Below are 23,890 nucleotides of genomic sequence, written 5' to 3'. Positions count from 1 at the left end.
TACGTTTATTTGTCTTCCTCTTTTTAAGTCTTTAGCTGCACATGTAAGAATGGTAAGTTTTCGTTTTTTTTTGTTGAACATGGTAAGTTTTCGTTGTGTTGCGATTTAAGAGTAACTCTTTCCACTAAGTGGCAAGAATTGTTTTATATTTTTGTTTGTCGCAATATTTAGTTCAAGAATTAAAACATAACATACTTTAGAAGGTTTATTTTTGTTTGATTTTAATTTGGTCCCTTAATGTGACTAACTTAAACATTTGTACTCCATATTTATCCAACCGTTAGAAATGGCCCTCACACTAAATTTTGGTTAGTCAACTTTATCTGTTAATTGTTTCTTTTTACCTATAATTTAAAAGCTTTTCCCTTTCCAACCTTTGATTATATCTTTCTTCGTCGTTCGGATTGATTGACGGCAGGTGGGGGGTCGAGCGACAGAACATCCGTCGACGACCTTCATCTCTCTCTCTCTTTCATTTTGCATTCAAGAAAACCTTGAAATCGAGTTGTTTTTTCATCTTTCAACAAAAAGAAAATTGTTTTTTTCCTAAAGATAAAAAAGTGAAGAGAGTAACGAGTAAGTATGAAATTCCAAAAAAGGAACACTTGTGGATTTGCAATTAAATAAATATTTGAATATAATATGATAAAGCTAAGGTCTAGATTAAAATTAATGTTAGAGTGTAAACATTACATAGTTGATGATAACAGCACATCAAGTATTGGGTCACTCTTTGTAAAAAGAATTTCAAATTCAAACTCAAAAAATCACTACTTAGACAACAAATTTTCTTCAAAAACACTAATTTAAAAATGAATTTCGCGACATGGACTATCCAATGCACATATAACACAGTACCATATAAATGCGTAAATGTTTATTCGAGCCACCAAAGGCCAAGGACTTATGAAGCTAATATTTGTTTTTCACGTATTAATCGAGAAAACACATCAATTAAGCTCTTTAAACCTCATAGTGCATCTTAGCTAAAACCCAATTAGTATTTCATAAGAAATGACTTTATTTAAAAAAAATTAAACGTATAAACATTTATAAATAAAACAAAAACACTTCCTTAACCCTAGACAAGTAAGATATCCTTGGGAAGTTGTATTACTACAATTTCAAAGCAAAGTTAGTTGTAATCCAAGAGGTAAGTTTCTTTTATATTTTGACTTTATAGGATTAAGTGCTTATTCAAAGTAGCAAGTTTTGGAGGGAATAAAAACTTTATCTTTTACATATGGGGATCTCCTAAATGTTCTTTCAAGCTCTAATCTAATTTGTTGTTCAATTTAGAGTCCCCATGAGAGCATGTGTTAGGGTATCCAAACTCTATTAGTAGATAGAGATTTACTTTGCTAAAGAAACAAAGCATGCCATGAAGCATGTGAGATTTATATAATTACCTAATCTCTAAAGTTGATTTAACTAACTTTAATTATGAATATATCAATGGAGATAATTATCCGTTTAATTATGACTTATCAAGATGTGGATTGTCCATAAACAAGTTTATGTCTTTAATTCTAATAAGTACGAGTAATTTTTTTTTTTTAATATTGACTACAATGGTCATCATTACAAAGGGCATTAATACATCGATACTATGTGAGGGTACATTCTAAAAAGATACTTTATTATATAAATTTCAAAAAGAGAGAAATTAGAAGAGGTGAATTACAAGGATATGAAAATTAAAATCTACGTGACCCGCCTTTTTGGACTCTCACTTGAACCGCCTGGGAGAGAAACAATGATTTCTCTCTCCACATGACTGAACATGTGAGAGGAGAGAGAAACAAATCTTTTTTCTCTCACAGGCAGTTCAAGTGGGAGTTCTAAGAGGTGGGTTGAGTATATCTTTTGTTGCTTTATATACTGATAAATTAATATTGGTAAATAGATTAAAACAATATCATTTTCATCTATTTTTCTCTCACAGGCAGTTCAAGTGGGAGTTCCAAGAGGTGGGTTGAGTGTATTTCCCTAAAAAACAAAAAAAATAGTGTATTTCCCTTGTCTCTTTTGTGTTGAAGGCCAATTCCCTCCCACTCGGTTGCATTTCTTTTCTATTTTTTTCTTTTCATCTTCCACTATTTTATGTGATTTTCGTTAGAGTTCAATCAACCCCTATATTTACTATTCTTTTCATACTAAAGGCTAGTCTGTGCCAACTCTTCGGCATGCTTGACGCCTCAATGAACATTCCTATGTAATCTACTCCCGTCTCATCGATAAATGAAACCAATTAAGATCCCAATAATACGCCTTGAAATATCACAATATTAAGACGCTACTCATTGTCTATATTATTTATTTTTTTGGTTGAGAGATTGTCTATATTTACTTGTAGTCTATGTTATAGCAGAGTATTATACGTACCCTAATTTCGTGTCTTTAAATTCCAGCCGACTTTAGCTCATAAAAAAGTATCATTATTGATAAGTTACATTATTTTTTGTATTTGTTGTTGGTTAATCTTGTTGCCAGTGAATGATTTCATAAAATATTATGAGGGAACGATACTGAGGTCATTGTTGGTCACATCATATTGAGGATGAGAGAGCCCGCGGAGAGCGCGCTGATAGACTAGATTCAGTATTTTTAGACTGAAGAGGAGTCACTGACGATGACACTCCTACACAAAGAAATCTTGGTTAATCTTTTCCAAAACCTTCAAATTTCAAACATTTGAGGTTTATTTTGACAATTAGGTTGATACACATCGCTTCCACTCCCTTTTCCCCAAATGTACAAACCATATAGAATTTAATTGTCTTTTTGTTTCTGAGAAAATTGAAAGTGATCCTATTCAAACAATCCACACCCACTTCATTGATCAGATTACGAACCTCTTGATTTTCATGTTCGTTTGACTTGGATTTTTGTTGTAGAGGGTATTGGAGTAACACCCAATAGGTGCCCATGGACATAAGCACCACCCAACTGGGCGACTACAAGATGAAGACGAATATTAAAGTTAAGGTTTCTGATTCGTGATTCTTATTATGTAAATTATATCATACGTAAACTATCGAAACAAAATACCTTTTGATTCACAGTTATTTCAACTGCAAGCTGTGAAGTGAGAATCCCCCTGGTGATGATGAAAGGAGCCTAGAGGAGAGAGATATCGTGATCGAGAGTTAGAGAAACCGAGCTGAAGAGTATTCAGTGCTTAATGAAGATTTCTCTATATATCAGAGTAGGGTTTACAATGGTGTATTTACAGAGTTAACAAATAAGATAAAAGATAAAAATAGAACAAATATACATAAACCTACATCAAATATGAGTTGGTGTTGATCTTCTTTGGTGAAGTACCGACCTGGTCGGGTCGAGAGCTCCCCTATGCATGCAAAATTGGCGAAAGATTGGTGGGTCTATATTTATTATGTAGGGCGCGTACTCAAGGAGCTATAAATTTAAAAGTGGATGGCGTTCAGATGCCCGTTGCAAATCTCGGTGTCAACTCAATTCTCCCTATCATGATTGGTATCATAACCCAGCCCAGCATGCCCCCAACAGCCCATTGCCATCTTCAAATTAACCTCTAAAAGTGCAAAACCCATTTCCTCTCACCTTTAAACACAATTCCCAAGTTTCAAACTTTTGCTTCTTCATCCTGCTCAATCAAATCATCAGTTCAGGGTTTTGACCACTATTGAACTTCCATACTTCTAACTAATCCATTAATGGAGTCAACAAACAAAGGCTAACTATCATAGTTCATTCGAACTGCCAGTCGATGCTTATTGACTGCTTGAGATTTAATCCGTGTCACTATTGCAAAGTTGCAAACACGCGGTAAAACAGGCAAAGCTGAATATCATGAAGATATCATTTTAACACCGATATAATTTATAGTCCTACTGTCATTCATAAATTTGTGTTACAACGCATTCTTATTCTTCTAGTAGGAAAATCGACAGAGGTAAAATTATCTGAAACTCAATTAGGGAAAAGCTAGTGGCGAGAAAAGGAATAAATAGTAACACCGGGAACTGACCATGGATTTAGTTTGTAAGTGAATCAAAACTAAATTCAAGTTTCTATACCAGTGTCTCCAGATTGATTGTATGAAACGAGAGATGCCCGAGTAGACCTTAAGGCAGATCGGTTAAGCACTTTCAGCTAAAAAGGCTTTTGATAGATGAAGTAATTTAACTAGAAGAAAGGGTATCTTACAGTTGACATAAAGACAGCCAGATCTCACACTAAGGGTCACAGATTGATATAATGTGATGGCACCTTCTCCTACACTTGACCGGTAATTCTACAACATTGTTGAGCTTTTTTCCTGCATTATGTGCAGAGATGTATGAAGCCGAGAAAAAAAAACTTAAACATGTGCAAATCATCAATATGAGACAAGTGATCTCGTAGAAAGAGAAGAACTGTGAAGCAGTGATTGCAAGCAGAACTGAAAACAAGATTGTAGACAGCTTCTCTGAGATGCTTCCTCCATTAAACTTCAAATATATCTTGTCAGGCTTTGAATTTTATCAATTTATTTCTTCGGATTCATTATTTCCCCTTCATTCTTCCCACTCCTGCCAAATTCATGATTTCTAATACATTCCTCTCTACTTAATGGGTTGTTAAGGTTCATACTTTCTAGACTATTAAATATCAAATGCAATGTTTAAAACAACTTTACCAGATACTCTACCCCCTTGCGTACGGCATACAGATTGCAAATACCGTGGGTTCGTGATCCATTATCCCAAATTTGGTGTACCCAAAATCTTCAGCTTCCAATTAACCCAATTTCTTTATAAAAATCTATAGGCTCAACTGGGTGAGTAGTTGGCTACAAACTATTTAGTTAACTAGTTAAGATTTTAAGTTTTGTGAAGATTTTTTTGTTTTGAGAAATCAACTACGATCTACGTTAGTCGTTACAGGGCATTGATACATCATGAAGATGTGATAAGCACGATAACTGCCTAAGCTCAACTATTTATTCATAAAAGGAATGCTGCTAGCATATTGTCTACCAATACCAGTGGTCTGGTACCACCTTCGGAAGTGAACCGTGGTCCAAAGGCATTGGTTAAGACATGTCTTGGTTCTTCGGATTTCCATATTCTCAATGAATTCTTTACCTGTGCTTGCATTCACAAGTGGAATGAACTTAGGCTGTTTCTACTTTCTACCCATCCCATTGCATTTTCCACCTACGACACATTCTTATTACCTTATTGAAATGACGGTTACCTGATATTGGTATTCTTATAAAGCAGAGAACCTTTTATCTCAAACCCACATGGTCATCTATGCTTCGCTTCCATAAGAAAACACCCAGGAATTGGTTCTGCTTCAGAGGAAAACATTATTAAGAGTTACAAGTAGCCCGAGGTGATAACACAACATGCAATACTATTAGTATCACAAACCTTGACAAAGTTGAAGGTGTTTATCAATTAGTGAAGCATAAGATTACGCTATAAATAAGTTCGAAGGTCGAAAAAACAAAACCTCTGGAGCATAACCACCAAATTCCATTGTTCGAGCAACTTTTTGCTCCCTTCAAAACAGCACAAGATAAAAGGACCAATAGGCATTAGTTAGCCTGAAATAGAAGGAACAACAAATATAATAATGATACCACTAGCTCATTAGATGTTAATTATCTGTAGCGGACTGGATGTGTGTAATGCCCCACTGCCTACAGCAAGAAAGATGAGGGAACCCCACAATCATCTCTCTAAACCTTTGGAAGCAAGGTGTACAAGCCCCCAACTTCGGCCCTGAAAATGCAGGGAAGCATCAATAGCATTCACTTAAGCTGTAATGCTATGCAAGAAGTCAAAATCAGATAATCCATTGAAGTAAAAATAAGAGAGGCACAGAATTGGGAATAAGAGACAATTCCACTAGCCTGGATAAACAATTAATCAATTACTCGATTACATTAATAATAAAAACTTAAACCGTCTCATTTTTAACAGAAAAAAAACAAGTCACGGAAGCATGAAAGATTTGTAGCTGAAAAATAATCTTCATTTCCAACCATTAGAAAGAAGGGGATAGATTCCCTCCAAATTTTTAAAGTTAATAAATGAATAACATATCCTTGTTTCATTGTCCAAAGCGATAAAGATAGGTAACCATAATTTTCCCTGAAAGAGATACCAGACAGGAGCAATTTACCCTAAAACACTGCATAATTTAATTGATTGATACATGTAAACAGACTCAAAACGTGCAGTAGTATCTGTCACTTAAATTGCTACATGTTGATGCAGGATGCTTAAGAACCCGTTTCTACCTTTCATGTCACAAAAATGCTTAACAAAATCTAATCAACAATTCACTACTACATAAGAACTGAACACTATTAATGAACTTAGAATGCAAGAAATTACTTTCTTTAACAAAACTATTATAGTACAAAATTTTAACTTGTCTAAATCTTGAAAGATAATCACTTTAGAGAAACATATTGAATACATTCTGCACCTTACAATTCTAAGAAAGAATTTGAACAAAAACTAACCAACAAATGGTAAGGATGAGAAAGGAAAAATATACCATGTGACCTGGAAATTTTTCCTATAACCTAATTGGAACCTGAAACTAAGTTCCGTATCTCCATTAAATGTTCGTCATTTGAAATATGGAGTTTAAGACGGAGGTTTGTTACTAGTTCCTCCTGTTCCCAACTCAAGGGCCCAGAGGCAAATAATGCCTCTAAGGTACTACGATAGGCGTCAAGTTCTAATCTATGGACTGTTTCCGCCCAGTCGTCTTCCTTGAGAAGGAAACATTCTTTTTCATATCCCAAACCACAGGAAGATTCAGCATCACTATAACAGTCTTCGGGTTCTTGACTACGATCAGTTAAAGAATGAAAAGGCATTCTATAGGGACTACTGCTACAACTACCAACAGAGGACACACTACTGTCAGCATCATTAGGTTCTAAGCTTCTAGTTAAAACACACTCAACATCTCCATTAGATTCTGCTCTCACCATATCCATTTTACAAAATCCAGATTGTTTTATTAAGGAAGCATGCATGTATTTTTCACCCATCACATTATGTGGGGAAGCAACAGCATCTACCTTTTCCGAAAATGGTGAAGGATGCTCAGAAACCATTCTTTGGCGCCTACCATCTTCCTCAATTGCTCTTCGTTTTCGACCAGGTCCGGTTGCTTCAACCTGAGATGTAGCATAAGATGACCTTCTCTTCAAAGCCTTTGCAGGAACCCTTTGGAACTCCTCAAAACCAATGTTGTTCTTATCCAGAATGAAGTTATCTCCTACATATCTTTTTGCCTTGGGAGCGTCTGCCGGTACATGGACGTTTGTCTTCTGATAGAATATCGATGTCGAGAGTTTGTCCAAACATCCATCTCCCCTAGTTGCAGAACCCTGTCGTAGCAAATAAAAGCAACTAATTAGTAAATCTTAGTTTATAGATTTCTAAATACTCTGTTAAATTTGATCTAATCAAATATCATGTATCGGAGATGGCACTTGCAAAAAAGAGAAAGTACATACCTTTCCAACTACAACCCATCTGTCGTGTTGCCAAGATTGCCTCACCCTGAGATAAGATTTGTGAACTGTCAATTCCAAGGAGGTTCCAAGTAGTTTAACCAAAAAGGCATCCCCGCCCAAAACCTTTAGAACTGTGGCGATTTTCCAAGATACATTATGCAAGACCTCTACAAGGTCACCTACAACCCAATCAACTGCACCTTCAACAGGAGGTGGGCAAGGCCTAATATGCTTTCTAGACACTCTTTCAATCATCAAACTGCCTGTGGAATCTTGGTTCCAATCATATTTTACATCATAATTATGCCCATTGCCCGAAATTATTTCCGCAGAGCGCCAGGAGCCTGATGACACCTCCTTCTTGCTCAATACTTCAATTTTACTTCCTTTCCTGAATTTCATGACTATCACCCAAAAACCTCAAATCAACAAAACCTGCAACAGAAAAATAAAGCCTCCCATAAGAAAAAATTCTAATACAAGACATAACATCACATGATTGAATAAAAGAATCGCTACCAAGTAATACGGAATATCATTCAATATTTGATGGGGTAAAGGAAAAAAAAGTAAAATTGAACTCTTTGATCACTAACTGCAAAATTATCAAGGTAGCATCAATAAAAAAAATAGAACTTTAAACCCATTTCAGGAACCAACATCTTGTAATGATGCCTGCACCCAGAGATCCCCATTATTCTAAAGCGAAAACCCTAATGGCATCATGAATAAATCAAATTTGTGCATAAACAAAATATAGACAAGATGATCTAAATAAAAACAGAACAAACAATACCAATAGGCGTTAACAGCAATTTCTGCTCAAGCAATTACAAGACTAACGATCCGATCTTAAAGTAGCAAAGACTAAGATCTTTAAAACCTATCCCAAAATCAAACTCTTCTTAACAGAAACCCTAGAATTGATTGAAATCCACTAGATACCCTAGACTCGTGAACAAAAATAAATTTGAAAAAGAAAATTAATACAAAATACTAGAAAATTAAACTGAAATTCAACCAGTCTTTGCCCAACACAAGAAGAAAAACAAGTACAATAAAAATCAAACAAAAACAAAAGCACAAATTGAATCTAAACAATGACAAAAAATAAACCCTAAAATTACCCAAAGCGAGATTGAGAGAAGGAAGAAATCTCACTAACCTTGGTGATATTTTCTTGTTTGTATGTCTTCTTAGTCCGATCTTCCAATTTCAAAGTTTTGAGAATAACATAAAACAGTGGTTTTTTTAAACCTTTTTTAGGTCTATTGTAGTTGAGAAATTGAAATCCAACTTTTAAGTGGTTTTCAAGTCCGGCCTTCCCTTCTTATAAACAACTAGGGTATAGCCCGTGCCCAGGGGCACGGAAAAATATATCGATCACCTTCAACAAAATTATCGAAAAAATCAAGCCGAACATTAAATTGTCATGAACAAATTTTATCCATAAATGTAAGATTCGATACAAAAGATCAATATCAAGATAAATCAACAATTTTGTAACAGATTGTTTGAACTTCTTAATTATCATGAACAAATTTTACCCATAAATGTAAGATTCGATACAAAAGATTAATATCAAGATAAACCAACAATCTTGTAACAGATTGTTTGAATTTCTCAATTGTCATGAACAAATTTTACCCATAAATGTAAGATTCGATACAAAAGATTAATATCAAGATAAACCAACAATCTTGTAACAGATTGTTTGAACTTTAAGAAGGAACATATAAAAAAATCAAACTTAATACATCATTCATGGTGCAAGTGTATGCAAAATAAGAAAAACAATACAATTTCATTTATCTTGCATAACTTTCTCAATGTACAAGAAACAGTGGGTGTTTTCTCTTCCTAACACTCCTAAACTTGTTCTCGAAGAGAATCCATCTGCATTTTCCGTAGAAGCATCAAAAAACATTTCAACAACCATCAAACACTTTCAACAAAAAAACAACCATCAAACAAGTATTTTATTTATTGTAATATTGTATTTAGACTTCCTTGCAGCGGTACACCGTGTCCACCACGCCCGCGAAAAATAATACTAATAGCAAAATTTATAAATGCATGTTGGATCCTTTTTATCTGCAACAATAACAATAATAGGATGTAATATGTAAACCCATCAGTTAAACTGTAACAATATCTAAAACCATTGAAGAACTGATACTTATACATTACCTACCTGCATCCTGAACAGGAATAATCACCTGTCAAGAGGAATATGAGAATTCTTAACTAACAAATTCATTAAAAATGTCAACACAAATTATTTATCTAACTGTCGATATTAATGAATTTGTAGTAGAGTGTCAGCCAAATACTTAGATGTACTGTGTAAATAAAACGGAACAAATGACGTCCTTTACAAAATACTTACATAAAGCTTATTACATTTATAACCTTAATCAATGGAGAAGATGACCTAACCTTCATATGCTTAGAGAATTCATTGGAATGGAAGTAAATATGCCATGAAAAGATATAGACACGTCCGGGAAGGACCTCTCAAGAGTAAATGGAAAACTATGTTCAACAACCTAAAACAAAAACATTTATTTTCTTAAATCAAGTGTTTCCATGATCCGAAAGACCATTAGAGAGAGGTACGAAGTTAGAATGCTACACAAGTCAAGTTCCACTGATGAAGATGAGTTTCACGATGAAGGCGGCTTACCTCATTCGAAGGGAGCTCAAAGATAGTCTGAAGCGGCTCGGGTCTTTAATGAACCACAATGGTACCTTACTTATCTAAGATAACCTTTCTGAGTATTGACTTCAAGATATCACTGTTCAGTATCAAACAACCGAATCGATTAGAATAGACGCATGGATACATACAGTTTAACCATAAAAGTAAAAAATAACAAATCTAACAACACCCAATTGATCTTCGGGTAGTTTACTTGTTCTGATATGAAGAAAGGCCCGGAATAACACGCATAAGTCGTTTTGTAGTAAAACAAAAGTTCGGAAACATGTAAACGATAAAACGAATGTCAGAAAGTAAATTCACCTACCCTGATGAGTTATCTAGTTTGTACCAGACTTCTCCAAATTGAGCTTCACTCTCAGCTGCAACATTCACATAACCTAGAATGATACTTTTCCATATAGTATCTCAGTCGTATATTATTAATTTAATCTACAAAAAGAATAGAAATATCAACTCAATTCAAAAGACAACATTCACAAGTCATATATAAACAATGTACCTAGCAAAGTAAATAAAAGAGAAGCATTGTAATTCTTTGTGCAACAAACAAAATCAATCTAAACTGTGAAAATCGTCCATTCTACTTAAACTTGAAGCTCGACTAAAAAATTGAGCAAGTTATTCCCAAATCTAAGACTAACATGAGGAATTCAAAGAACCATTGCAAATATTGCGATGGTGCAGTTGCCTCGTATCCCATTCCCCTTGATTCAACTCGGTTACTATTACAGATAGTGTTGTCTTAAGGTTTCAATTTCATCCCTCTTTAGTTACACAAGGTTACTTCTGTTATAGGCCAGTAGGTTCAGTTGATTGAGGAGCCACTCTAAAAGAATTTAATTCCAAATAGTTATCCAACATGGAATAAACTAACTCAAATTAGGTATGGAGTTTCCAATTCAATTGATCTTTATAGGTGTATGGAGGGTTAAATCTTTTTCTTTCCTTACATGGGGTCCGACCAATTTCAAGTATGGAAAACAAATTGTCTTTCACGATGGTGATCTTTGGTGTTTATTTATAGGTGTATAAATGGCAAGTAACCCACCATTCATTATTTTTGGAAGGTGATCTTTGGTATTTATTCTCTTAAATTATTAAAATCGTGTGGATCTCAAAGGTTTAAGGATCATATTGCAAATAAGTAAGGGTTTCTAAACAATATTCATATTTGAAAAATGATGTTTATTCCAGTCAGCGTTTTCCCTTCTGTTTTATTATATAGACTAGTATAGTCTGTCGAAACAAGCTAAGAACAGGAAATCTGGCCAAAATTTCCTAAAAATGGTAGATTCTTCGGGACACAAAGAAAATCTGAGGAGAATAAAAGACTTGGTAAGTCAAAGTTGACTTACGGAGCATCTTTAATTTTGATCCAAAAATAAACTTGATTGCATTTCAACCCCTTCTTTCTCTTTCCTCTCTAGAAAAACTAATCTTGAACTCAGATTTGATGGCCATTTCCCACCTCCCACCACTGTTACCACCTTTTGTAGTAATTTCAGTAAAGAGAGAAAGAGAGTAAAAATGTGCAACAACATGTGAGCTTTCTGCACCTTTACAATCCATCTAAATCGCAAAAAATATCATCTATGAGCCGTCACGTTGATCTCTTTTGGAAAATCAGAAAGATTAAAGCTACGAAAGAAGAGGAGAAAAAGATAAATATAGAAGAAGATAGAGAAGAAAGAGAAAATGAAACAAATGAGAAGTTGACGAAGAAGGAGAAAATGAAACAGATTAAAGCCAAAGAAGAAGAGGAAGAAAAAAAACCATTTTATCCCTCATCAAACCATCGTCTTCATCATAAACATCATAATTTTCATCTTCATCATCAACATCAACATCAACATCAACTTCATCTTCTTGTTTCTGCTCCTGAAAACGCTTAATTCTCTTTGGAATATAACATTCTTTCGATCAATCGTGCATTCTTATTTCGAGATAGCCAAAACACAAATCAAATAGTTGGAATTTGAGCTCGAATTGAAAAAAAAAATTAGAAAGAGAAAACTTAAAAAACACGGATCTACTGCCCTGCTTTTTTCCCCTTCGTCTTCACAACATGGAGAGTGTGAGCGAGTAAGAGAAAGAGATGGAGATCGTGACGGAGAGACCGTGAGGGAGAAAGAGACGATACAAGAGAGGGAACAGTGAGGGAGAGAAAGAGAGAGACAAAGAGAGAGCCAGAAAGAGAGAGAGAGAGATAGAGTATTAGAGAGAATAGAGAAATAAAAGAGCTGAGGAGATGAAGATTAGGGGCCAAAAAATAACAAAGTCACTCTTTGGTTTCAAAGTAATGATGTCCATAAGTCGAATGTTGTTGACTAAAGTCTTTATGCCCGGAGATTTTCTTTATTCCCCAAAGTCGCGACCTAAAAAATTTGTGTTTTTGTTAAAAAAGATTCATCAAAATTTTTTACGCTTCAGCTACCTGTGGTATTTTCGCAAATTATCTAGCATGGTGAAAAGACGAGATTGACCCTATTAGCCAAAGAAAGTTAATGCAAGAACGAAGTACTGATATTTTAACAAAATTTCCCTTTTTCGCTCTCTAACCATCTGTCTCTCTCACGATTTCCTTCATCTCTCTCTCTCAAAAGCCATACGAAGCCAATTTTTAATCGTTCTCTTTTCTCCTTCTGTGAGATTCTTTCCTGTTGTCCTTAATCTATTTTTCATCTTCTCAGAGAATTATAACTTCTTTCATTTTATAAGTTATAACTCTTTTTTACTATTCAAAAAGAAAAAAAAAATAGGACTCAACTTGAATGAACCGAGTCAACCGAGATACTTTGTTGACCCATTGAATAAAAAATTTGGCTAAGAATCGGCTCAGGCATTTTTCGAGTGAAAGTCAATTCTTGAGTAACTCACTCAGCTTGTTTGAGACATGCTTCATAGTTATGAACACTAGTTTCATTTGTTTAACCAAACATTAAGTGTAAGGAGAATGTAGAGGTATACAATTTTTTTATTGTGAAATGAATGTGGGCCACATTTTTCGATCTCCCTTTAGGCCTCCAAATTCTCAAGACTGACCCTATAATGACTTGATTTATGGTTGCATACTCAACTAGATATCTTCATACTGGATGCAATTATGAAGTGGTTTCCAATGAGTGCAAACAGTTTGCAGTGCTTTCAAACTAGTTTGCAGTGCTTTGCAACTTAGTTGTAAATTTTATTTGAAAAATAATCACAGCATACTCACATGTTTCTTTGAATCTTTTTCATCTAATTCTACATTATTTAAAACTAAGTATTCTCTTATATTTTAGATAAAAGTTGTGGACGACCTTCTTTATTTGGCTTACAATATCAATAATTCGCGTCTAAAACCTCCTGGAATAATAAAGAGAGTGCAAGTAGATTGCCCACAACAATTAGAAAGTCGTAAGTATAAATTAATCATGCTTATTAACCAATAAGTAAAATATTTTAGATTGTGTTATCAGCTAAATGACTTATTTTTGCAGAGTTGATTGTGTTTATACTTATGTCAATTCATTTCGAATGTCACAAAGAGTCGGGATATTGAAGAAATAGAGGGTGAGCCTAATGAGATGAGGAAACTTAGAGGACATATAGTTGTTGAAATTGTTTCAGATGATAAATACTGTTAGATTAAATAAAAAAAAACCGTTTAAATATAGTTTTTGTTCTGACTATTTTGATGGATGAGTTTGTGAATAGTTTGATGAATGGTTGTGATATGTAAGGTGATATTTTGAAACAATTAATAACATATTTGTTCTGTATATGTTGTTATGGAGACAGATGGTCTATTTCGTTCAATAATTGAAGCACAAACAAATGAGTCTTGTAATTTTCGAGGGGCGAAATGCAAATTAACTTCATTTTTCATTAAGGAAATTTTATAAGCGGGCCTTGCCAAATTTAATTATCACACTCAGCATTCACATTGACTTGGTCAATTTCCCCTGGTCAAACTTAGCTAACACTCATTGCTAAGTCAATGTTGGTAAGCTGATTAAACTAAAATCTTTCACCATTGCCAAAACCAAAGTATTCTTCTATAACAACAATAATTACCCCATCACTTAAAGTTGTTGTGACGGTCAAAACATTCCGAAATTAATAATTATCTTCCTCTAAGATTATATTTAAATTGTTGAAACTTTTTTTTTCGTGTTTCAATGGTGAAAATCATAGAAAAATGAATAACTTCACATTCTTATTTTGATCCAAATAAAACTATAAAGACTGAAGAAATATTTAGAAAATGTATAGAAACATCTAGTTAATCTTCGTTTTAAGTTTTGCTTTCAGTGAAAGTGGTCTTATCTTGAAAAGCAAAAAAAAGTTATGAAGTTAACCTATTGGAGTTACAAGTCCTACGGATTGCATTATTGGTCGACACAAAAGTTATCGATACCTTATGTTACACGTCAGTTTGAGTACAAAATCGATTTCATCATACCAATGGAAAACTTATAAAAATTCTCTTTAACTGTTGCTCTTTGTTATCTGTTAGTAGGGTTCTGCCGATGCCTTATGTTACACACCAGTTTCGTTTCGGACAGTTTGTGTATAACATCAGTTTCATCTTACCAGCGAATAAGCTATCAAAATTCTTTAAATGTCGCTCAGGAAGAGGGGCAGAGATGAAAATAAAACACCTAAACTTGAGAATGAGAGACAAGAAATAGAGATCGAGAGGGAAAGCTCACTTAACAGCGCCATCAAGCGTTCGTCGAGTTCTCATGAGTGCTCCTCTCTCTACCGATCTCTGTAGCAAGTACAACGTTAGATCAGTCCCTGTTCGCAAAGACGACGAAGTTCAAGTCGCTCGTGGAACTTTCAAATGAAGAGGAGGAAAAGTTGTTCAAGTTTACCGTCGCAAATAGGTAATCCACATTGAAAGAATAACTAGAGAGAAAGTTAATGGATCTACTGTCAATGTCGTCATTAATCCTTCCAAAGTCGTGGTTACCAAACTGAGACTTGACAAAGATCGTAAGGCATTACTTGAACGCAAAGCAAAGGGACGAGCAGCTGCTGATAAAGATAAGGGGACTAAGTTCACTGCTGAATATATCATGCAAAATGTTGATTAATCCATGAGTTTATCTCTTACCCTTTGAATAATTGAATCTTAGTAAGAGAAAGTTTAATTTTTGATGAAACTTAAACTTTAGTCAGCGAAAAGAGGTAAGAAAGAGCAATTAGGGAAGTTAAATGGTGCCTCTAAAGTTGCCACGCCATTTTTATACTCGTGGCTCTCATTCATTCTTTGCACTTCTCGTAGGATTCGGTCTGTTCAGTCCGATGGCACTTGAGCTTGCCTCAGTACGTGCTGCTCAAGTCCAGCACCGGATTAGGCCCATTTCGAGTGCCCTCGGTCTTGATTAGTCCGTGAGGTGTTAAGTGAGAAAGCGGACTTGAGTAAAAAGAGGGGTGCCGACGGACACTCCCAAAGACAAATAGGAGAGGAGGTAGTACGAAAGTACACGAAAAGGAAAAGGATGGAGTACAGTTTATTCTTTCTTTGGAAGTAACACCCAACGTTGGAGTCGCAGTCTTAATTCTTTACTTGAGCAGCCGTGTTATGACCAACCTTATACTATTCCTCTCTAAACCCCTCTCTCATTTCCTCTTATTTATAGAGAAAAAAGAATAGAGCTTGGAATAGAGAGAGAGGGATATGGCTATGGGGACGATGATCAATTGTTGCCTGAATCTAAACTCATCATCTACTTCTCCTCCTCCTCCTCCACCATCACTTAACTCATCCAAGAACAATCTCAATCTTGTTTCATGGAAGAGGATAGAAACAGATGGAATAAGTAAACCATGGATGAAGAATAATCATCATCAATGTATTATGATTGGAATTGCAAGCGTGATCATCGTAATAACGGGAAGTGGTGATACGAAACCATGGTTGATGGGTACAAATAATTACAGTACTAGAATTGGTAATCATGATGAATCAAGAATGTTGTTGGAACAAGGAGTATTATTAGTGGAAAGAAATGAAAAGAAAATAGGAGGAATGAAATGGAGTGAGAAAAGGGGTTGTCCATCATGGAAGATTAATTCATTTGAAACTATTGTCCCTGAGAATCTACCTAGACCTTCTTCTCGCAGGAAATCTGAATCAATCACTCTCCCCTCTACTACTACAAATATTTCTCCATCACGAAAAACGTCGACCCTTCATACGATTCAGTCTGATTGCTTTTACATGTAAATATGACAAATTAAAATAGTATGGATTAATTAGTTACTAATCTTCTTGATGTGTTTATAAATAAAATTCAATTTCTTTCTCTCATTCTAAGATATTTTTTTGGGAGTTTGTCTTTTTATTGGATATTTGTTGTAGTACATGGGAGTAAGAATGATGTACTACACATTCATTCAATGATAGTATAGATGAGACTAGACTTGGCTCAATTCATAGTATTTGGGGTGGGTTTATAGGCGCTCCCAAATTTGAATAGGATAGGACGGCCCCTCTCCTAGCGGTCCGTGGGCTGCAGACTCATATTAAGGTGTGTGTATTAGGTGAACCTATGGCAATTTTCCGCAACGTCTATATACCCTCTCCCTATACCCCATCAGTTCTAGCGTAATATAGCCACGGTTTTGTGGGACGCTTACTTTCTGTGAACAGTGGGACAACGGTGTAAATGGCGACGGTTTTGGGCACAGTTTAGTCGGAGTATGTATTATTATCAGACACTTGTGTGGCGTTTATTGGTAACCTTCTTGAGAGTTTGTTAGGGCTAGTTATGTCAATTAATTGGATATAATTTTGTGGCCAAGATTAATATAGGATTATAGCTGGCTTAGGACACCAGTTTTCCATAGGGGCAATGGTTTGGGGAGCATGATTGGTTTGAAATGTAGACCGTAATTGGTGACAGTGTTAGAACCTAATAGGCAACAATATTGGGACTACAATAGCGACGATCATCGGACCATAATTGGTGATGGTTTGTGGAAACAGTTTAGGACCATAATTAACTGGAGGCTATTTAGCCTAGTTGACAAGAATTTCGTTTTTTTTTGAGAAATCAACTATGGTCAACGTTAGTCGTTACAAGACATTGATACATCATGAAAATGTGATGAACACGATCTACGTTAGTCGTTACAAGACATTGATACATCATGAAAATGTGATGAACACGATAACCACCTATATTAAACCATGATGAAAGAGGTGTAAAGCCCGACAACATGAAAGAGGCGTAAAGCCCGATAACGTGAAAGAGGCGTAAAGGCCGACAACATGAAAGAGGCCTAACGCCAGACAAATTTATTACATTATTTACTTTATATATTGCCTAAATTACACGGGATAAGTCTTAATGGCAAACTGCTTCCACCGAAACTCGATCCCACGACCTCATGGGCTCAAGAGGGGTCACCAACCGTTGCACCAAAGGGTGGTAGACTGACAAGAATTTCGTTATGATCATTGGCACAGTATCCGAACCATCATTCAGGCCGGTTGTGGGGCCACAGTTTGCTACACTATTGGACCACAATCGACGGTTGACAACAGTTCGTCAACATAGTTAGAGTTCAGCAATACGAAAGCAAAACTTTTTCCGTGGATTAAAAGTCGCGAATACTGTTACTCCTACTGTTGTGAGTTCTTTAACCCCCGACGTCTTCAGTTTACCGTACTACTCTTTTTATGGCTTACTCAATAACCCGACCTAGATTTGCAGAGAGAAATGGGAATGAACGGATGGATACGTATAACGGTCTTCACAAAAGAAAGGCTTCAGACTGGTTTTGCAACGGAATGTCATATGTTTATTTTTTATTTAGAGCTTATGTTTGTCTTTTGCGATAAGGGTTTCATGGAATTGAACATATGAAGCTCGATGTAGGGCAACACTTAAGAAAGAACGAGAGTGAGACGACAACAGGAGCTATTCAAATATTTAGATCGTGCAAATTTTGGTTGGCAACATCATATAATTCAACTATTTTAAGATATAACTCAAATGAAAGAGTATAGTCTTTTTTAAGCATGCTTCTGACATGATATACTTGAGGTGATATATAAGTATTCTTCATTATCACCAAACCTAGTTTCAATGTGATGCTCATTCAAATATATGTTTTTAAAAATTCTTCCGAGATCTGATTGAGTATAAAGGGTAGTCAATTAGTACCACGAACTAATATTAAAGCAGTTGTGCCGGAACCTTCTATTAGGCTTCATGAGCCGACGATGGTATTCGCATTTCTTTCACATAATTTTAAGATCGAAAAATATTTTGTATTTTGAAGTATCGAATTTGTAGTTCCGATGTCTGCTAATCAAATGTCTTCATCACTTTTAGATATGTTTCTCTCATAAACATACCTTTCACAGATATTAACGTCGCAAAACGACAGTTTTACAACTTAGTTTATTAGATGTAGATAGGCGACCAAAAAAATAACGATCTCCTCTGCTAGTTATACATTCGTACTAATAAAGAGTCAAAATGAAATTACAGAGGTGAAGAGAAAAGATTGAAACACCATTACTGCTAATATAATCCTAATAATAATTCTCTCTCAAAGCTATGTAAAAAGGGTTTGATTAAAGTGTAATTACATTTGGAATGAAGATGTAGATAGAGTAATGGAGAACTAGAGGAGGTGGTGAAATGTGAGGAGGTGCCTTCAGCCGTCAATCCCCGTTCCCCCATACCGCGAATTTCAAGACTTGCCCGAAGTTTGGATCCCATCGGACCCTTAGAGCATCTCCAATGCAAAACTCAACCTTAGAAACTCGGAGTGCCACATAGGATTTTTTGAGTTTTTCTTAAAAAATCATCTCCAATGCAAAACTTAACAAAGATCTCAAAGATGATGTGTCGAGAGTGGAATAGAGATGTCTCAAGAGGACACTCTATTTTCCGAGTGTCCTCTTGAGATATCTCTAATTCTCCAACTCATCAATATTTAAATTTCAACCAATAGAAATCAAGTCTTCGTATATTTCCAAAATAACTAATTATTTTTTTACAAAAATAACCATGACACGTAAGTAAAATAAAAGAGTTTAGAGTGTTGCATTGGAGACATACAAGAATTGAGGATCTCTATTTTCGACACCTAGGAGTGAGAATCTCAATTGGAACTTGACAAATAGGACGAATAGAGATTTTTTTGAGTTTTGCATTGGAGATGCTCTTATCCTCCCATTCCAATTGGCTATAGATAAGGCTATGGTTGTTGGTTATTGCCAAGTAAGTAAATCTAACGGCACCTACACATAGATTAAGACCACCAAAAACATTTTTTGGGCAGCCACATATATAAAACCGTACTTAAAGTCTGATCTGAAACCAGGGTTGAAAGCTAAATAAACTCAGACTCAGATTTTGGTCTTTGTTTTGGTCCACGGCCCTACGCGATGGTGTCTGATTGACCTACACGGCAACTTGGATCGAATTTTGGGTCCATTTCGTTTTCTTTGTCCATCCCGTGATGTTTGATGTGTCCAAGTGAATACCTTAGGTTAATTACGGACGGATCCACAAGTGCACCACGTCATCCGAAAAAGAAACACGTGTTAGGTTAATCAAGCCACACGTGAGGGGGCGTTTGAGATTAGTCTCACATGAGAGAAGGAGTACCTAGCAACCGAGAATATAACGTCTAGATCATCTCCACTCATTGTCAATTAGTTTTGAGTTGGATGACCACGAACTTAAGATGGTATCAGAACTAAGACCACACGTGGTAGACTTAAAAGCCACACGTGTTCCGTGTCACTGGAGAAAAAAAAACAGGTGTTAAACTTACCACACCATCCAAGAGTATAATGTATAGATCTTCTCCCCGCCCATTAATTTTGAATTGAATGACCAAACTTTACACTTTTGAACCGGATGATTTGGATTCATTCAAACCAAATTCACACACTAAGAAGAAAAAACATCTAGCAAGCCATTAACAACAACTGACAGAATTATTACATATACTTCATTCACAAAATCACTAGTTAAAACACCAATTTTACAACGCTAGCTAGTATACAATTAGTTACAACCCATTAGAGAGAGAGAGAGAGAGAGAGAGAGAGAGAGAGAGAGAGAGAGAGAGAGAGAGAGAGAGAGAGAGAGAGAGAGAGAGAGAGAGAGAGAGAGAGAGAGAGAGAGAGAGAGAGAGAGTGATGATATATGATTGATTATTAATTGATCATTCCTTCTTTCCAACTCCATGAGACATGTTATAGATCCCTCGCACCTGGATATAATTAATTAATGAGAAATGGGTCAGAAAACCATTAGTATTAGAGTAGTAAATTAATCTATATAATACAAGACAGAGAGAAACTAACAATTAGAGAAGAGGAAGTAATGGCTAGGGCAAGAGGGATAGCAATAGAGGTGATTTTATCGTAGGGGCCTTTTAGGTAAGTTGGTTTATGAATACTTTGAAAGTATTTTTGCTTCTCTATTAGCTTCTCCCTTGATCTAAACGGCCCTTCTCCTCCTCCAGTACCCATCTTTAATTTGCTCATCCAACAAAATCCAAAATCAATTAATTAGGAAAACTTATCTTCTTCATCTATTTATCAACCAATGTTTTTGGACACTAGAAATTTCCTTAATTCGTGAGAGAAAGAGAGAGACATCTACGAGTTTCCGGATGGGCCTAGAGTCTTCTTCCTTATTGTTTTTGGTGTTCCATTTTGGCCCAGTAAAGTGAACAAGTCACTAAGATGACCCCTTTAAGATCACCAACTTCCAAAATAGTCCTATAAATCGATTTTTGGTTAGATTTTCTAATGACCATGTATGTTAGATGATGGGTTCGTTAGAACTCAATTATTTGTCGTCAATTTACGTTTGTTAGTCGTTGATTTTGATAAACTAATGAAATTAATTGAGTTTTTCAGGAACAACCCAAAAACAAAAGAAGAAGAGCATAAAGGGAGGTTGATGCATGATTTGGTACCAAGTGAATTAATTCAGGCAACAAAAGTTAGTTTTGGAACTATGTTGCAGTAGAGATATCTCATAGGGGTGAATTGTAGTCATGACCATCTTTCAGGGACTTGAAATGAAAATATCAAAGTTATCCCAACCTACTCACGTGCATGTATGGTGATTTACCCTTTCTGTTGAAAACAAAGGGTCCCACCATCCATCACATTGTTTATTCTTATTCATCCAACTTATTTAAGGGACCCAATCACCATCTCCAACGAGATTCTTGGAGGGGTTTGTTGGTGAAATTTTAAACCCTAATGTAACCGACCAAGCGGGAGATAAAAAGGAAATTGGGAAGCAAGAAAAAGGGGTCTTTCCGTGGTTGGAAACAGAGAAGGAGTGGGAGATAGTTTCTCTCGAGTTGGAAACAGGAGGCAGACTTGGAGAGCTAATAGAGAGCAAGGTCAGGAGATTTTATGCAAAAAGGGAGAAGGAGGTGAAGCATTTTTGGGTGATTTCTTCTCTAATCTTTAATTCTTTTTCTATTTTGTATTTAATCTTCTCATGATAATCATTATAAACATGAGTTTCTAATCCTCCATCTAGAGAGGATGATGAAATCCATGAGATTGCTTTTAGAGATACAATAATAAATTAATCCGATGCTCTATCGTTCTTCATGTATCGACTTCCACTTGGTATTTATTATTTAAATTAATTTTTCATTGCTCATACTTTTAGATTTGATATATCATGCTTAGATTAAGTCTTTGATGGTGTATTCTTATTTGTTTGATGAGTAATAGTTAAATTGTTTTAAATGTTAAAACAATAGTGGATATATATATATATATATATATATATATATATATATATATATATATATATAAAAACTAAGACTGTTTTAAAGAAAATATTTTCCGGACTTTAGATGTTTCATATCTTAAAGTCTGAGTGATAAAAAGTGTTCGATTAATTTGTTAGATGTTTTTTTAAAATATTTCGAGGGTGGATTCAAAATCTCTAGGTTTTTCTCTCATTGTTTCCTTTCAATCATTTATTATTTTCGATAGTTATTTAATTTTATCATCAAAATTGAATCTCAAAGTTATTTATTCACTGGTTTATGATTAAAATATAGTTTCAACTTGTCTTCGTGGGATCGACCCGTACTTGCTAGGTCTACACTACATAGACCCGTGCACTTGCGGATTTTATTATAAAATACGGGTTTATTTTAGCCTATTATTTAGGTTAGTTTAAATACGCATCATTAGATTTCAAATTTGCCCTTTGTTTTCTTTTGTCATAATTTTTTTTCGTTAGATTCCAAGTTCCAACCATTTAAAGGTTGTATCTTACTTGTGGTTCCACCCACGGGCGGAGCCAGGATCCCAACCTAGGCCTGGCTAGCCAAGGTAAAAATAAAAGAAAAATAATGGGGTTAGGAGAATTCGAACTTGGGACCTAGGACGCACACAACCAAAGTCATGATCAACTGAGCCAACACACTTTCTTTGAGAACTGGTGCCTTGGAATCGACATATTCGACAACTAACCCTGGCTGTTTCTTTGACAAACAATACGTTCTAATATAGATATTCGGAAACTAACCCTGGCTGCAGCCATGGTTAGTCTCCATGTAGCTCCGCCCATGGTTCCACCTATATTTTTATGTCTTCATCTATAACTTACTTGTGGTTTTGCCCATGGTTTGTCTCTCCGCTCTTCTCACATTTTCTCTAATTAAGATCATATTCTTATTAGCTTGGTGACGATTGTCTTCCTGTTCTTTTTTGGAAAAATCGACTAATTCCAACCAACGAGATAATCAATCTGATTCCAACCGATGAGAAAATTATCTTGAATGACATATTGGTAACAAATCTTAATTGTTGATATAGATTTATAGAAGAACTTCAGAGAAACCTCTTCATTTCCTTTTCCAGATGTTGGAGGAGAAATTTTAGTTTAGAAATTTGTCTTTTGATCAAGATGGCAATGCAATAAATTTGTTGGATAAGACAAATGATGAAGATCATCAAGTCCAGCGTTTTAGGGATCGTAGTGTTTAGCTTGAAACCAACTATGATATGCGACTCACTCGGATGGCTAACAGTTAACGAAGACTAGATCCTACAATGTGTTACACAAAAGAGTGTCGACTTGATCAAAAGATCTGATTAGAAAGGATGATATAAACGACACAGATTGGGTCCGACCAAAATAAATCCAAAGGACCCGGCTTAGAGCCAAGCGCCAGAGCCAAGGATGGCCGAGCTCATGACCTAAACCCCAAACTCTAAATCCGACCATGCTAAGGTTGGCCTCATAAAGTCGGGCCAAAGCATGGGGTCGGCCCAGCCGAGTACCATTGATAATGGGACTCCTGGCCAACCACACCTATAAGGAATCTTAGATGGGATTAACTCCCATCTAGGGATCTTGTCCAATTTTGGTTTTCTATTTTATTCTTTTTAGAAATCAAATTTCGAACAGGACTCTGGTTTTGGAAGTCTCTATAAAAGGACATTGTCCAAATAGAAAGATAGTGGAAAATTCTCATGAGTTTTCTTTCGCTCCAGCTACATGAAGCAGAAGATAGAAAAGAAAAAAATTCCTAAGCTACTTATCTAGTCTAAAGAAGAACTTCTTCATCTTTGTCGCTAAAGAAGGATCCTAAAGGGTTCAGTTCTAGCTAGCCTAAAGGGCGAAGATCAAGTCGAT

At 35.5% G+C, this 23,890-nt stretch overlaps 2 protein-coding genes across 51 annotated transcripts; both read right to left on the bottom strand.

Moving 5' to 3' along the window:
* Window positions 1–3,178: 3,178 nt before the first annotated feature.
* LOC147539734 (protein AGENET DOMAIN (AGD)-CONTAINING P1-like) lies at window positions 3,179–9,349 on the bottom strand. Of its 50 annotated transcripts, none has more exons than XR_015225091.1 (9): window positions 8,682–9,349; window positions 7,517–7,951; window positions 7,076–7,387; window positions 5,450–5,756; window positions 5,224–5,320; window positions 4,671–5,111; window positions 4,192–4,620; window positions 4,062–4,108; window positions 3,179–3,628 (listed from the first exon to the last, which is right to left on the bottom strand). XR_015225091.1 is itself a non-coding variant. In XM_086639882.1 (4 exons), exons 2-4 carry the CDS (start codon window positions 7,916–7,918, stop codon window positions 5,706–5,708), a joined length of 765 nt encoding a protein of 254 aa, XP_086496008.1. In that variant the 5' UTR covers window positions 7,919–7,951; window positions 8,682–9,349; the 3' UTR covers window positions 3,179–5,705. The 50 variants fall into 50 exon arrangements, 2 of the variants coding, with proteins under 2 accessions (XP_086496008.1, XP_086496007.1); XR_015225095.1 differs by having other exon boundaries at window positions 4,671–5,320; window positions 5,485–5,533; window positions 5,615–5,756; XR_015225098.1 differs by lacking the exon at window positions 4,671–5,111 and having other exon boundaries at window positions 4,192–4,303; window positions 5,485–5,533; window positions 5,615–5,756.
* A 10,703-nt stretch (window positions 9,350–20,052) lies between these two features.
* On the bottom strand, window positions 20,053–20,841 carry LOC147539733 (uncharacterized). Its single transcript, XM_086642929.1, has 3 exons — window positions 20,569–20,841; window positions 20,399–20,474; window positions 20,053–20,304 (listed from the first exon to the last, which is right to left on the bottom strand). The coding sequence occupies exons 1-2, from the start codon at window positions 20,749–20,751 to the stop codon at window positions 20,427–20,429; spliced, it is 231 nt and encodes a 76-aa protein (XP_086499055.1). The 5' UTR covers window positions 20,752–20,841; the 3' UTR covers window positions 20,053–20,304; window positions 20,399–20,426.
* Window positions 20,842–23,890: the final 3,049 nt, after the last annotated feature.

This window comes from Eschscholzia californica, unplaced genomic scaffold, assembly GCF_041429995.1.
Source record: "Eschscholzia californica isolate CP2 unplaced genomic scaffold, dmEscCali1.0.p SCAF_5, whole genome shotgun sequence".
In the NCBI taxonomy this organism is placed as follows: Eukaryota; Viridiplantae; Streptophyta; class Magnoliopsida; order Ranunculales; family Papaveraceae; genus Eschscholzia; species Eschscholzia californica.
The sequence above is the reverse complement of the archived record's forward strand: the minus strand, read 5'-3'. Positions and strand labels throughout refer to the sequence as shown.